Source organism: Xenopus laevis, chromosome 4S, assembly GCF_017654675.1.
Source record: "Xenopus laevis strain J_2021 chromosome 4S, Xenopus_laevis_v10.1, whole genome shotgun sequence".
Lineage (NCBI taxonomy): Eukaryota > Metazoa > Chordata > Amphibia > Anura > Pipidae > Xenopus > Xenopus laevis.
The window spans coordinates 98,042,640-98,059,564 of NC_054378.1; the positions used below are offsets into that span (position 1 = coordinate 98,042,640).

A 16,925-nucleotide genomic window follows, 5' to 3' on the forward strand; every position below is an offset into this window, starting at 1 on the left:
AGGAACCCCAGGAGTGTTAAAACAGATGCATTTCTATCATTCACAAAGTAATTAGAAACATCACAAGCCAGATCCTAATGCAGGACTGCCTGGTCTGTTATGGCTATTAGTAAAATATAGGGAGTTACTTTAAACTTAGTTTGTCTCAAAGCAAAGGATGGAAACGAAGGCCAGTTAGGTAGAAATTTGGGATTAATGCTACCTTGAACCATTGTTTCAGCAGTGAGAGTCAGGAGTGCTAACAGCCATGCAGATACTACTTTTTACAGCAATTATCTCTACAAATAACTCTGAACCCATAGAAAAAAATGTATACTGGAAAGATATGTAGTGTTCCATTTTCTTTTAATGCAAAAACAAAAAGCTTTTGCATGGAAGACCCCTCTAATTTCAAAATAACATAAAGAAATGCATTTACATTTCCACAGTTTGATTTCACCTCCATATTATATTCTCTGTGTTCACAGACAAATGATCCTGTCACCAATATATGCCACGCCGCAGACAAGCAACTCTTTACCCTGGTTGAATGGGCCAAAAGAATTCCACATTTTTCAGATTTGCTTTTAGAAGACCAAGTAATTCTGTTGAGAGCAGGTAAATAACAGGCCCTGGAACATTGGCATGTTTTATGTAAGAACAAACTGACAAGATTCATATACGGTATGCATCTGACTCCTACCATGAATGAAATATTGATACTATTCATATGGTAGTTCCATCTGAAATTTCACCTACACCCCCTGGGTGGGAGCAAATACATAAAGCACATCTGTACATTGAGGCAGTAATGAGTCAGAATTGATTCTCAACTCAGTTGGGATTTGGAAGTGGTTGCTGTTTGTTAACCAGTTTTTTGTGGTTGGAAGAATCCCAGACTTAATTTCCCTCTGAGAAAACAAGTTATGAAACGTTATTCTAGTTGTTCTTCAAAGAGTGATGTTACTATAGGGGTGCAGACCCTGCCAAAGAGAGATCATGGTAAGGAACTGTAACCTGCTCACACTCCACGAACCCTGTTCCCATCCCAGCATTTACAGCTAGCGCCAGTACAGGGGAAACGGACACCTCAAGTCCCAAGTTATGCCACTGCAAGGCACAATGAAAAGTCACAATATAATAATTGTTTAATGAACAAGAATTACCCCTCCTTCAAATAGCAGTTATTCTTATTAAATTGACTGATGGTATTTTAAGTATTTAGTCTGAATACTTTTTCTACAAATAAGAAATATTGCATAATACATCATATTTATACTTTCATTTTTTTCCTTTTTACTAATTCTGCATTTATGAGATCCTGCAGACTACACATGTACTGGTCAAATAAATTCAAAATACGGTACTGTAAAATAAAGATTGTCTGAAATTTTATTGAGTCAAAAAGTATGATGAAATTGTATTACTGTAAATAGATCAGTTTCCCTTCTATAACTTCACATCATGACAACTCACACTACATGCTCATCTGCCTTCGATCTGACATTGACTTTGTGCAAGATATATTATATAATTATTATTATATATAAAATAAGAAACATGGCTAGCATCATGCATGTACCATTGTTGGAAACAGATCTGCTTTTCATGCCAACAGACAGGTGAGCTCTTCATAGTCTCTTTACATTGCAGGTTGGAATGAATTACTTATTGCTTCCTTCTCGCACCGCTCAGTGTCTGTGCAGGATGGAATTCTTCTGGCCACTGGTTTACATGTCCACAGAAGCAGCGCACACAATGCGGGAGTAGGCTCCATCTTTGACAGGTACATGAAGTTAATGTGGTGTTGTAGTTCAGAAAATACATTTAACTCATAACAATAGTAGTATGCTAATTTTTGCATCATGAATGAAGCAATACAGTGCAGTTAAATTATTAAATTATATGATTTTGGTGCTGATCTCTGGCTTAAGCTGGCCATAGAGACACAGATCCTATCCTCGATTCGTACGATTTTTGGATCGTGTGTGGTGAGTGCCGACATCTTTCGTCTTGCGGAGATCGGAGCCAATTGCGCATCGTAATTGGATCATTCGGCCCTACGGCCGAACGTTCATATTACTCCCGATGTCGACAAACGAGCGGATCTTTGCGTCTATGGCCATCTTTATAGCCTGAGAGGGCAGGCAATCGTATAAATGCAAATTTGCACTGGGGCAGTAACCCATGGCAACCAATCAGATTTTTTATTTCATTGTTCTACTTGCAGCTGGCTATCTGTCCAGTGTTTATAAATGAGCCCCACTGTCTCCATGTCTACCACTATGACACCTAATGCTAGGGGCCTCATGTAGACTGCAAAGTTTGCTGTTTCCTTGTGTCTCACCCATCCATCCCTAGAATCTTTCTAAGCAGCAAAAGCAGACATTTTGGGAACTTAGGTATAAGGCAAGAAAGGGTGATAATCAGAACCCTCAGAGTTTGGGGGGGGTGGATATATTACACAGGTTTACATTTTGCTGTAAGCCTATTGGACAGCTCGGAGAATATGGTACCATCATTTTAAGGGGCCATGTCTTGCAGTTTTCACTTCTTATTTTGTATGTTTTATTTTTCACTATTTTGCACTACAATAGGAGCTACATTGCACCAGTGCATTTTTCAATAGCAACCAATCAGATCTTTGCTTTCATTTTCTAACTTCTAGTAACCTCATCAGAATTAAACTCTGGTTGGTTGCTCTTGTTACCGCTGGTTTCATCTAGCACCTATGTTAGTATATGAACCTCATTGTCTTGACCAATAAGAGCAATTTTAGATGTCAGTGCAGTTTTGGACTCCAGTCCTTAAGAGGGATATAAATGAGCTGGAGAGAGTGCAGAGACTAAGTGCAACTAAATTGGTTAGAGGGATGGAGGACTAAAATTATGAGGGTAGATTGTCAAGGTTGGGGTTGTTTTCTCTGGAAAAAAGGCGCTTGCGAGGGGACATGATTACACTTTACAAGTACATTAGAGGACATTATAGACAAATAGCAGGGGACCTTTTTACCCATAAAGTGGATCACCGTACCAGAGGCCACCCCTTTAGACTAGAAGAAAAGAACTTTCATTTGAAGCAACGTAGGGGGTTCTTCACAGTCAGGACAGTGAGGTTGTGGAATGCACTGCTGGGTGATGTTGTGATGCTGATTCAGTTAATGCCTTTAAGAATGGCTTGGATGATTTTTTGGACAGACATAATATCAAAGGCTATTGTGATACTAAACTCTATAGTTAGTATAGGTATGGGTATATAGAATTTATGTGAAAGTAGGGACGGGGGTGTGTATGGATGCTGGGTTTTCATTTGGAGGGGTTGAACTTGATGGACTTTGTCTTTTTTCAACCCAATTTAACTATGTAACTATGTAAGTATTGACCGGCCTCTATGAACCCTACATAATTAGCTTGAGTTATGTAAATAGTATATAATATCTAAGCATGAAATTATCGACTCTAGTCAGAAAAGTTAAGTTGCTCTCAAAGAAAGTATAATAAGCATTATTAATATCCTGTTGATTTATTTCTATAAGAGGCATTGACTCCTGCATCCTCCCATTTCAATCTCTATGAACAGGGTGCTAACTGAGTTGGTTTCTAAAATGAAAGACATGGAAATGGATAAATCGGAGCTGGGATGCCTGAGAGCTATTGTTCTGTTTAATCCAGGTAAGGCTTTGCCTCTTAATAACAAAAATTAAGAGATACCGTTATCTAGCTCCAGTATGATATCAATGCTTACTTTTTGACTGATTTGCTTTTTCTTTATAATCATATGACCGGGCCTTGTAGGTAGATTGCAAAGTTAATAAGAATCCATGGTAGTAGAAGAACAATCCTATTCGGTTATTAAAACATCAGCTGAAGGCCGAGTGCTTTTATACAGGTCATGGAACTCTGAGGTTACTTCTATTATCCTCATATTTTCCAACAGGGTGTACTTTATTTATGATAATATACACGTTTTACTGAGTCATGTGACAAAAATGACACCACTACAGTTTATAACCACTACAGTTTATAACTGATGACATCACTAGTCACCGTTTATAGGTTATTTATTTACAAGATACTCATGGCTTTTGTGTATTATAAGGGTGATAAAAAAAATAAAAAGGTCGTATCAGCTGGCAAATGTAATATAACATTTTTGTGAGATCCCCTTTGCAAAGCATTTATTGTACAGGTATGGGATACCTTATCCTAAAACCTGTTATCCATAAAGCTTCAAATTACATGCAGGCCATCTCCCATAGATTTGCACTTGACTTGCATAGTACCTTGCACTTGACTCTTGAGCCTAACTAAGTTACAATCCTATTAGGTTTATTTAAATGTTTAAATGATTTTCAGCAGACTTAAGGTACAGAGATGTAAATTATGGAACAACCCCTTATCCAGAAAACCCCAAGTCCCAAGCATTCTGGATAATGGATCCTATACTTTCCAAAGGACAATGTTGATCGGCATTCAGAAATAAGCCTCTTGGGAACACAGTGGCAGAGTTATTGGCATTAAGAACCATTAATTTAATGTATTGTGCAAAGATTTCAACATCTGTGGTGTTTCACTCATTTAACTCATTGGCTGGCAAGTTTACTCCAGTGTAGATCCCTTCAGCGCTTCATATGTTTGGGTTGGCAGATGTACCTGACTACCCTGTAGAAGTCATTTGTAGTTGCATGGTCTGCAGAAGCCAGTCTTGTGGAATACAAATAATAAACACATTGCACCACTTTATTTTCACTTCAATGATCTTTGGTTTCCCAGCAATGAATATTTTTCTATATTTTTTACTTAAAGGATTCTTGTGTTTTTCTGTTATGGGCATTATGTTCTATGAATGTTCCAAGGGACAGAGGTAACAGGACTCTTTCATTTTGATCTTTAGATGCGAAGGGACTGTCCAATGCTGCAGAGGTTGAGGCACTGCGTGAAAAAGTCTACGCCACTTTAGAATCCTATACCAAGCAAAAGTACCCAGACCAACCAGGAAGGTGAGAAAGGATCATTTTGTATGTACCCATCACAGGAATGCTGTACAATCTGCTTTACAGAGAGTTGCAGAGAGATGTCACTGGGGCTCGTTTATCAACACTGGGCAAATTTGCCCATGGGCAGTTACCTATAGCAACCAATCAGTGATTAGCTTTCTGATGCCAGCTGCAAGTAGAACAATCAATGCAGAAATTTGATTGGTTGCCATGGGTTACTGCCCATGGGGAAATTTGCCCAGTGTTGATAAATGACCCCCATTGATGCTCATATTGTTAAGTGCGTCTTTTTTTTATTTTTTAAAAAAGATGGTAGCTCTACAGGACAAACAGATTATTAGTTTTTCAATAAATGCACTTCTACTTGTTGCATTAGTTCATTTGCAGACAGAAGGCTAGGATCTCTAAGGTTGGGAAGCCGCATACCATCTATTTCCTGAATTATACCTGGCCCTGAAAATGCCTACATAAGATTATAAATTCAAGATTTTAGATCCAATAAATGGCCCGTAATGGGTAGATTTATTTTGCTTTACTTTGACGAAGAGCCGTCTAGTATTAATATACGGTCCTAAGGTCTGATTTATTCAACTGAAGGATAACATTTGTGCCTGCCACCATCTTACCATCTTGCACTGTTATACCTGTAACTGCATCTGCTGCTTTGTGCAGACAATCACTTGTGTTTAGGTCTTCTAAATAACAGTTCAAACCTCATCATAAATCATAACGATACCAGTTAAACAGGCATATTGTTTGCATACACTGTTTTGAACTAAAATTGTTTATTACTAAAATTGTTTATTACTAGACTTTTCTCTACTTTGCCTTTCATACTGGGAATAATTATATCATTCATGTTTCTTTTTACTATTTTAGAAAATAATAATAATAATATAATAAGCTATGTGCAAGGGTGATGGTTGGTCTTCATGTATTTTGTTTTCTATTTCAACACTGCCATCTTTTGGGCAATTATGGGCACTGCATAGTTTGCTTACAGATAAAAAGCCACACAAGTGACAGTTGGGCACTCACACTGTAACACTCTGTCACCATTTGCACGTTTTAGATCAACATTAATACAGTTGGAAAAAATTTATTTTTTCACAACTCATGTGGCCACCTTTCCCTAACCATTACCTTTTTAATACTGCATCTACATTGTTTTGTACTTGCAAAAAGAACTCCATTATTGTTAGGTTGAGCAAAAAGTTGTCAGTTTTCAGCAAATGTTAGTGTAAATGCAGTCATACTGTCTAGTTTTACTGTAACAGTGGAGATTTAAAGGAAATCGTTCCCCTCCAAACAATGTAGGTCTCTATAAAAAGATATTGCATAAAACAGCTCATATGTAAAACTCTGCTTCAAGTAAATAACCCATTTTCATAATAATATACTTTTTTTGTAGTATTTGCCATTGGGTAATCCTAAATAGAAAACTGCCATTTTAAAAAATAAGGGCCGCCATCTGGGATCGTAGAATTTACCGTGCACACAAACAAACTATACTTGTTAGGTCACATGAGCCAATTAGCAGACAGAGTTCTGTCTTTTGCTTCCACACTTCTTCCTGTTACATTTAGAGCTGCAGTATTTCTGATCAGCTGATCTCTGAGGCGACACACAGACCATCTCAATATGATAGTTCAAGGCAAGAGCTGTAAAAGAGCAATATTTACTTAAATATTTATACCAGTTTCTTTAATACGTCACTTATTTTGATTATATAATCTTTCTTAGTTTCTTTAATAGGTCACTTATTTTGATTATATAATCTATCTGTTGCTTAAGTATTCTGGGGGTATAGTTATCCTTTAAGCAAATAGTACTCATCTCTATATAATACTGTTATTCTCACCAAAGGTGCTGCGCTGACATTTTCTTATTCACTTTCTTTGCTACCCTTTATCAGTGTCCCCAGAATGTCCGATACCCCAATATACAGCATAACTCAGACTGTAAGCTCTATGGGTCATGGTTTCTGTACTAATTATGTTAATCGCAACTCATTTAGTTAATTTGCAAAATGTCACTGAAAGTGCACACATGAACACATATATTACCTCTGATGATCCTTTTTTACCATCAAAGTCCTAAAGGTCTTTTTTGCATTCCAGGTTTGCAAAATTGCTGTTAAGACTTCCAGCTTTGAGATCTATTGGACTTAAGTGTCTGGAGCACCTTTTCTTCTTCAAGCTCATTGGAGACACACCCATTGATACGTTTCTTATGGAGATGCTGGAAACACCTCATCAAATTTCATGATGATATGGATTCATACCTCGGCTAACAGGACCTGTAACAAAGCTTTTGCATATTTCTGTGCTCTAATTGCTCCGCGTCCTGCTTATCCGTGGAAATGACGCAGGTTATATACCACGGTGACGTGACCGTGGTCTTGCCTATAATTGTCTTGGCACAACATAGACATTGCATTCGTGCCATATTCAGTAGCTGTCACCCGGTCACCTGTATTGTGCAGGTGCATGTTTTTTTGCTGCAAAATTGTGGATTAAAGCTGCAATACTGTTACACTCATGGCAAATGGGATATATTTCCCCAATGGAGACGAGCTTGGACCTGGCTTATAAAGAGAGAGGATTCATGATATGAGATCTATCAGTCGGGATACTGTTAGAAAACATTTAACCAGCCTTGGCTAAGAGAGAAAGCTCTAGTAGTGACCTTTGTTATTTTTCTGAAAGGTATTGCTGGACATTCTATGGATTGCATTTTAATATTCTACAGACTCCCAGTGGATACAAATCTATTTTGTTATGCATTGTGCTGTGGTTTTTTTTAAATGTAATTTTTAAATGTAACGTATATAAATGTAAAGATTTGTAATTCCCTGTAAAGCCCTGCACAGTAACTCATGGTTATATGCAAGGTTAAAAAAAAGAAAACCCAAGACAAAACAATATGTAGGGGAGCCTCTAATGACTTTTAAGAAAATCTGTTACTACAGATCATTATAGGCTGCACATTTACCATTAAATAGCTCATCCAAGAGATGGTATTTAAAACATTTAAATCATTATCAATTAAACCAGTCATATGTTGGGTGTCTTGTTTTATATTCCTTTTTATTTCTTGCCTTGTAATGTGTTCATAAACAGTTCAACTCTGATTGGTTGTTCCACTTTAATAGCTATCATCCCTACTGGCAATCTTTATACACTCATCAGTGTAAAGTATTCTATTCGGCATGTATCCTTGGTTTTGGAGCAAGAGGTAATATTGAAGTTCATGCTTATATACAGGAGGTTGTGTATTTAAAGTTGTGTTGCTTTATGTTTGGTAGCTTTAGTTTTGTAGTTTGTTCCAGAACAGGGCCCAGTGGGGGTAGGCAATGCTAGGTACGTATTTCTTCTCTTTGCCTTCCCCTACTCTGGACTCTCATCTCCTGGCTGCCTGCTGATCTCTGGCAGCCCACTCATATTCCGATCCTGTGAGCATGCATGCATGTTCGCGCTCCCACCTCACATGCATACTTGTTTGTATGTGCACATAGTGGGCAGGGGTGAGATAGCCGGCTGGGTAGCCTAGGATGCCCAGCCAGCTAGGCCCGGCACTGTTGCTGAGCCAGAACAGGGGGACCTCTTCTGAAGGGTCCGAGGGTGGACATCTCTGATGTACTGCATATATTGAAACACAGATACACAATAGCAGAATGATCTATCAGTGGAACTTATATTTGAAAGCAAGAAAGGTTTCACTGGCCAACGCTGTATCAACACACAGATATTGACATAACTCCAAAATTGAAAACAAAGTTCCATGCAGGATGTTTCTGCTTTACAGAGGGAATTTGACTAAACTGGAGAACTGAGCAGATGAGGTTCATCGTTAAATGCCACTGAATTAAAATGCTAGCTATAGGCTAAATGGAAGTGTGTTGGGGGTCATCTTAATTAAGGATGATTTGGTGTTTTGTGGAAAACATTCTGTTTAACTCAGTGGCTACTAAAAGAAATAAAAAGCTTTTTTTTGCATACAAAAGAGTATTGACCTTGAGTAAGCAGTAAAGTTTTGAGCTCCAGTTTTTAGACAGTGGAGCACATCACCTCGCACAGCCAATAACTTCCATAATGAAGAGCCCCTTTGTAAGTCCAAGCCATCTTTCCAGCTTTAAATTATACATTTTATTTCCCATTTTCCCAGGTTAGATAGATACTTTTTCTTATTGCAAAATGAGGCAGAACAAATAACCGTGATGGAAACTGAAGATGGCTTCAGGTTGGGATTTGTTTACCTTCCTAAATCAATTAGGCAGGCTTCTTCACAAGAAGGATGAACTTGATAGAAGTGTATCTTTTTTCCCACCTTGCCTCCTTACTATGAGAAATGAAGCTACCACATGGGAAGTACAACATAAACAGTTTTGTTAAAATATGACTAAGTAGGGATGCACCAAATCGACTATTTTCGAACCCTCGAATCCTTCACGAAAGATATGCATATGCAAATTAGTGGTGGGAAGGGGAAAACATTTTTTACTTCCTTGTTTTATGAAAAAGTCACGCAATTTCTCTCCCCACACCTAATTTGTATATGCAAATTAGGTTTCGGATTCAGTTCGGTTGGGCAGAAGGATTCGGCCGAATCCTGCTGAAAAAGGACTAATCCTGGCCGAATCCCAAACCGAATCCTGGATTTGTTGCATCCCTGCTAATAAGAAGTCAGATGAAAACAGCAGATTACTAAAGAGAAGTGTTCAGTGCCTTAAAAGTCCAGAAATTAAAGTTCTGCAGCTGTAACGGCAATCTTTTATCGAGTGGAGATATATAAAAACATCCCCTTTTTGAGAACTTCCAGATGTGATGATAAAACCCAAGTACATTGAATGAATTGGTGAATGAACGAGAAAAGTTTGCAGAATAACCCAAACAACAGTGGAAAGATAAACATAATTTGAATTACTAAAACAAAGCTTTATTTTGAATGTAAACAAAAATACACTATAGTTTGGGAGAGCTTTTCTTGTAGGCAGCTGCTGGGAATTCTGCATGGAGAAACCACTTTGAAATAAAAGTTAGGAATTGTTCCTATGCAGTTCTCTAATGTACCAAGCACCACTTGCTCACAGATAGCGATGAGCGAATCTGTCCCGTTTCGTTTGCCAAAAATTTGGGAAATGGAGAAAAATTAGTGAAATACATTGATGTCAATGGACGGCAATTTTTTTATGAACAAAATGTTTTTCTCCCTCCAAATTCATTAACGTCAAAGATGATTGTTCTTGTGGTGACTTTTTTGTCTCTGCGTCTTTTTTGTCCAAAACCGTTGAAGTCAATAGGCGGTTTTTTTTCTTATGGCGACTTTTTTTGTCTTGGTGACTTTTTCTGTTCCAGGTACATAGTGATGGGCCCCTCTCTCATACTGCTTTAGGGCTGAAGGTGCAATAGACTTACCAACGTGCCAGTACAGTAAACTAAAGACGTATGCGAGAGCGGTGCATCACTACATGCCAGTACGTGTCTATTACTAACACCTTCAGCACACAGGCAGCAGTATAGACCAAGTGGCAGATCATTTCACTAATCATGTGCCCAAATATTAGTTGTTCACCTTCAAACACTTTTTTCAGTTTATTTGTATTTGTAGTTCAGCAGAAATTATGGGGCAAATTCACTAACAGGCGAAAATTTGCCAACGATTGCTTCGAGCACATCGCAACACTTCGCCAGGCGTAAATTCACCTGGACAACGCTAATTCACAAAGATCCGAAGTTGCGCACAGGATACCGAACACGAAATTACGCTCAGCAGTTTCGAAGTTACGCTAGCGTTGGCTAATTAGCATACGGCGTGCAGTTAAAGTACAATGGCCGTATATGCTGCAGCAAATACATTACACTACACAAGGCCAGGGAACCTTAATAAAATTATATAAAAGTTGTTATAATACCCTACACATGTGCCCACAGTTTAGTTTAGGTGCCATATGTTAGCAAATGTAGGGGGGAAGGATGATACCTGAAAAAAAAATTTACGATCTTTTTCAGTCTATCACCCTTTAAATAGGAAAGAACGCCAGCGATTTTTGGGACTTAGAAAAATTTTAAACTTTTTTTGAGGAACTCCTGTCTACTCTATTGCACTTCGCCTGGTCTGAGGTGGCGAAGGCAAGTCTGGCGATAGAGGTAAGGGTCAGTAAAATCAAAAACGTAGTGAATTTGTGTAGTAACGCTCTTTCGCCAGACCGTAAATTCGCCTGGTGTTAGAGTGCGAAGTTGCGCCAGAATCTATTTCCTTGGCGAATTTACACCAGCTACCGTTAGTAAATTGGCGAAGTGCTGAAATGACGTCACGCTGGCGATTTTTCGCCAGCGTTATTCACTTCGCCCTTTAGTGAATCTGCCCCAAAGACTTTTTCCAATGACTTTCTAATTTCTATTTGTGACAGTTTTTCTAACATTGGAGTGTAAAGTTTAATTTTTCACCTTCTAAAGCAGCTCTGGAAGGGGGGGGGGGTCGCCGACTCTTTAACTGTTCTAAACTGATACATTTAGTTGATACATTTGTTATCTTTGTCCCTGCTGAGCAGAATTCCACAGATACTGCTGAGAATTGTATTAACTAATTGTAGCAAATTGTAACCGTTCCGATGCTCCTGGATCACTGAGCTGCCAGACTGAAACACTAGAGACACGAACATTAAACTTAAATTTTGGGAAAACGGTAAAAAAGAAATGGAAGGCAATTGAAAAAAGCCTTTGTTTATGGTGAACAATCTGAAAACAACTGAACTGAAAAATGTGTTTGGAAGGTGAACAACCCCTTTAAAGTATAGAAATGTACAGCGCTTCTTAGTTCCCATTGTCATGCCTATATGTCTCAACTCACACAAAATTTATTTGTGCATCCTAGTTTACCCACCTAACTCAGCATTTGTAGTATCAGCCCTGTTACCCACATCAGTAATTTGTACCTGATTCTTTACTTTGACCATTGAAAAGCATAGCAATTTTACCCAAACCCACAAGAGCAGCTGGAGAGGATGCTTCATCCACTCACTATAATTGTCTTCTATCTTCATTTAATTATTCTGTTTACTTCTTTTTGTCTTCTCTTTTACGTCCTCCGTCCATTATTTCCTACCTACTGGGTTTTTTTTCTCTCAACACAAGGGTTTCTCAAGCTTAGCTTGCAGCATCAACTCTTCTGAAAACAGAAGGTATTTACTTGCCTCGTGCCACATACAAAATAAATACCAAAAAACTAGAGGCATTAAGGGCAGAGACATGCAAATCACTCCTGGTTTATAGCACAAATACAGCCTAATATCCAAACTTGTAGACAGTCTGTTTCTAGGCTATATCTGTGCTATTAAACCAGTGGTTGAAAGGGACATAAAGGAGTGATTTGCATGGCACCACCCATAATGCTTTATGTGAGAGTTAAAATCTAATTTTTGCATTTAAGGCAGTGCTATGTACTGTATATGACACGAGACAAGTAAATACCTTCTTTTTACAGAAGGCCTTATGCTTTTTGGCTCCTTTTAGCCTGTCTCACCCTAACTAGGCTAGGTTCTCTGCTTCTCAAGTTTAACTGACCTTGTTTCCAGGCCCGGATTTGGGGAAAGGCCCGGGCCTAGGACGGCAGGATTTTAGGGGGCAGCATGTTGCCCAACCGCATGCACATTGGTTCAAAAACACTAGGGATGCGCAGGAGATACAATAGTTTCCTGTGCACCAATCCCTATTGCTCTGGTCCCAATGATGAAAATTTGCAGGAATAAAGGGGAGGGAACAGGGGCGACAAACGGCAGTGGGCCTAGGGGCGCCGACTATGTTAATCCGGCCCTGCTTGTTTCCAGTATCTTTCGGCATTTAATCTTTATTAATTGTCTTTAATTTCCTGTATTTTCCCGAAAGAAAGAGAAACTGCAGGCCTTGCAATTTTGATATATGTCTTTTTTCACAGTAAACATTTCTGGGGTCAGGAGGAAAAAACCTGAGAGAGGCCAGTGTGATTGTGAGCTGCTTCCCCCCCCTTAATTGAAACCAAATGTTACTCAGGTTGCATGCTGGGAATTCTGGCAGTCAGTCTGTTTTAGCCAGAAACTAAACTTTTCTCAAAGGCAGCTTACATCAGGAACAGTACAGTCCCTCCCCGCAGACGTTTCCTTCGGAAAGTGCTCCTCCTCTTCTTTTTCCCCTCTCTCCTTATGCAGAAAACTGATAAAATTGAGAGAAAGTTTCACCAACAGATGATAATATGTGTTACCTCCAGCAGGCACAGGGACCCACAGCTTAATGGAATACACGGAAGTGCTTTATAATAAAGAAGACAGGACTTTTCAGAGATGACTGTGCCGCAGGAATGAAACATTGGCAGTAAAAGTGGATTGTTCACATATGAGCTGACAACTACAGCCTGGAGTAGCCACTTTACATCTCTTTTACAGGAAGGGATGGACGGGGAATTCTGTTAAAAAAGATGACTTTTCCCTGCTGATCCTAACAGTAGAGACTGGGTGTGCTTAGTGGATTAAAACAGAGAAGTCAAGTTCTGGAGAAGGTATTAAGTATATTTTTCTATATTTCCGATAATTTGTTTTTATCCTTTCTGTATATTTAATGCACCATTGGCATCTTATCTTTTGCCCAGTTGTTATTGACTATAGAACGGAGTGCATTTGTAACCAACTATTCAACGAGTTAGGCTGGCAGCATTCTGCTTGGCATGGAGTGGCTGGATCCTCTTGCAGAAGTGGTGATTAAATCAGTAGCAGTATAGACACAGAGTAGGGCTAGTGGCATCACTCATAGCTAATTCCAGTCTACTGATATGATATAATTATAATGTGAGTGTGTTCAGAAACCAGCACTCATAGTGGATCTGGGTTCTATGCTAATGCCAAGTGTGAGCAGGTATCACAAATAATGTACAATTGTCGCCAACGTGAAATCTGTCTCATTGTTGCATCATTTTATAAGGAATTGGAGGTTAAAGTTAACCCCAAAGATCATGCAACTGTACCTGATTTTTATATGAAAGTGTCACGTTTGCTGTGCAAGGCTCTGCTGCTTCTCTAGCTATTACATCCAGTTCCTCTATATTGGGATGTGCATTCGGCACTTTTATGTTTATCGTCCAGGTTTGTGATCAACTAATTCACACAGAGCTTTGCATAGTGGTACAGAGTGAGATACTATTATATGTACTCTGTAATTAGTCTCTGTTTTTAGGTAGTTGTGCATTCCCTGGTGTACAAGCTGGTGTATATATCTGTTCTGCGCAGCTTGTGTATAACTGAGTTTAACTCATTCATGGCTTGTGATCCAATTTAGTAAGCAGTGATAAACCGATGCATCCAGTGTGTAATAAAGTAGAGGAGATGTTTGCATGGAAGGCCGTCCATGGACAGTTTCTAGAACCCGACATTACTATTCAGTTTATTGATATCCAAAGTGCAGCCATCTTGTAGCCTTTAAGGGAATGTTAATATAATGCTATTACAGGTATGGGATTTCCTACCTGGGAACGGATATCCTGAAAGTCAGTTTTAAGCAAATAATTATTTTTCTAAAAATTATTTCTCTATAATAATGAAATAGTAGCTTGTACTTGACAATATCTAAGATGCATAAATCTATGTTGGTGGCAAAATAATCCTATTGGTTCATTTAATGTTCAGAGGAAAATAAAATGCACTGGGGGGGGGGTCGTAAGGCACCCCCAGTGAATATTACCACTAATCCATGCAGGTGCTTCTGTCTGCTGAAAACTGAACCAGCCCAGGGTGCATTTCCTGCTGCACCACTCTGTCAGCTTTCCTCTGCTCTGTCCAGAGAGCTGGTATGTACAGCAGAGTGCAACTTTAAAGTTTAAGACCCATCTTTACTCTACTGCACATGTGTGGTGTCCAGGACACCTGAAAATTACTGCTGGGACATTGGTGACGGCGTGCAGCAGGAATAGCATCCTGGCCAATCCAGGAATTAACAACGTTTTTAAGTATATGACAATTTCAATCTTGTAGAATCACTCACCATAGTAGAAATGTGGCCTCGGTGCTCCAGCCCCAGGCCCTCAGCTCAAGGGAGATCCGGCAAACATCAATCAATATGGCGGCGCACTCTCTGAAGAATCGCTTGTACACAATTCGTGAATAAAAAGTCTTTCTTTATTTAAACATCTCGATACATTGAAAACACGCGTTTCATGTCACTGCACTTCATCAGAGACCGGGGAAATCCGGGAATTACTCTTTGTTCTTTCAGGTATGGTGATAAAAAAGAAAAAACCCTTATCCAAACAAAAACAGGTGCCAAGCATTCTGGATTAGAGATTCGATACCTATACCTGCATATGAAATGTTTTTTCCTTTAAGGGGCTGCATTAAACAGAAATATGTGTATGAGTTCTGGGTACATTCCAGACGTTGGTATCTTTTCATATACATTAAGCTGCGCAATGCATAGTGTGTGGGGCTGCCCTGTTGCAAAATATGGAAAAGATTGCCTCCTAGCAAAACTGCTGATCAATGCCAGTGCAAGTACATCACACATATGCAAAAATGCCAGTCTATTTGTTTTTGGCACTTTCCATGATCTTCAAAACAATAAAGGTGAAGTAAGATTGCAGCCTCCTTAAATCTTCCCTTCTGTATAGAAGTCCAAAATGCAAAGACAATCTAGTAAAAATTACAAGGAAGTGCAAAAGAGAATGTGTATAATGTAGTAATTTAAAAATAAAACACAATGCCTTGAAAATGAGATGTGTATAAAAACAGTGCATCCAAATTTACACTTATGGGTGTATACTGTAAAGTGAATAGTCAACTTACTTCACCACTACAGGCCGGGCCGAGCGAACCAGTCAACCCGGCCAGCCGCATTGCCCCTACTTCCCATGTGTGCATGTATAAAAACTTACACTCACAGGCGAGTGAGCGTGAGTGCAGATGAGAGCGTACAAGTGCACATGTGCAGAACTCACTCAGCCGGACTAGGGGTAGGCAATATGGAACTTTGGTGTCTGCTGCCCCCCAAGCTTTGCTCACTAGGCACTTGCCTCTTTTACTTACCCCTAGTTCCAGCTCTGGCCGATCTACTCATCAGAACCTGATATTAAAGATGCAAAATTCAATTTTCTGGTAACCCCCAACACACTGCTTAACTTCAGCCTGGGGGTCTTGCATCAGTGAGTATTCCAAGATTTCCTCATAAAGTATCATATAAAATATATAAAACCAGCAATAATTCAATATGTTTAATTGAAAGTGAAATATGCCAAAGAAGATACTTACCAGCATACAATCATAATTCAGCATGTAGAGCAGTGATCTCCACCCAGATACTCGTGAGCAACATGTTGCTCACCAACCCCTTGGATGTTGCTCCCAGTGTCCCTAAATCAGGTGCTTTATTGTTTAGATTCCTGGCTTTGTGGCAACTTTTGATTAAATAAAACAAGACATACTGCCAAAAAGGGCCAACTATAGACCACACAGATACTACCAAATAGCTAAACACAACCTTTATTTGGCACCACCCGGGAACTTTTATCATAGCTGTGTCGCTTCCCAACTCTTTTTACATTAGATTGTTGCTCACGGTTAAGAAAGGTTGTGAATCCTCAATGTAGTGTAAGAGATTCAATGTGTTTTGCCTCACCATACTCTAACCTCTATATGCCCATTCATGATCATTTTGGTTTGAATGGAACGTACATATGTGGTAATAAGAGATATGTGTCTTCCCTGGTTCCCATAGTACAGAGAATTTACTAGTTGTGAGGTGCTTTATTAATTGTAGGTCAAAGTATGTGGTATATTTGATCATATGTTCATGTAAAATTATTACGTAGGTAGGACAATCTGTGGGCACTTGGGCAGCCAAGTGGGCAGTGGAGAGTGCCGACATTTTTTGTCCGGCGCAGATCGGTCGTTTGGTCGATCGGACAGGTTAAAAAATCCTTATCTTTGTTTGGC

The 16,925-nt window shown here is 39.1% G+C and overlaps 2 protein-coding genes across 5 annotated transcripts in view; both read left to right on the top strand.

The window, feature by feature from the left end:
* Positions 1–8,108, top strand: part of MGC115510 (uncharacterized protein) — a 64,490-nt gene extending 56,382 nt beyond the window's left edge. For 2 of the 4 annotated variants that reach the window (XM_018259749.2, XM_018259750.2), the window contains exons 6-10: positions 468–597; positions 1,633–1,765; positions 3,559–3,650; positions 4,873–4,978; positions 7,096–8,108. In XM_018259749.2, the coding sequence (XP_018115238.1) occupies positions 468–597; positions 1,633–1,765; positions 3,559–3,650; positions 4,873–4,978; positions 7,096–7,243 (609 nt within the window). In that variant the 3' untranslated portion in view covers positions 7,244–8,108. 4 annotated transcript variants of the gene reach the window in all.
* A 4,877-nt stretch (positions 8,109–12,985) lies between these two features.
* The window catches only part of ddr2.S (discoidin domain receptor tyrosine kinase 2 S homeolog), a 44,471-nt gene continuing 40,531 nt past the window's right edge, over positions 12,986–16,925 (top strand). The window contains exon 1 of the mRNA XM_018261185.2: positions 12,986–13,507. The gene's annotated coding sequence lies outside the window, so the exon portion shown is untranslated. The remainder of the gene's footprint in view (positions 13,508–16,925) is intronic.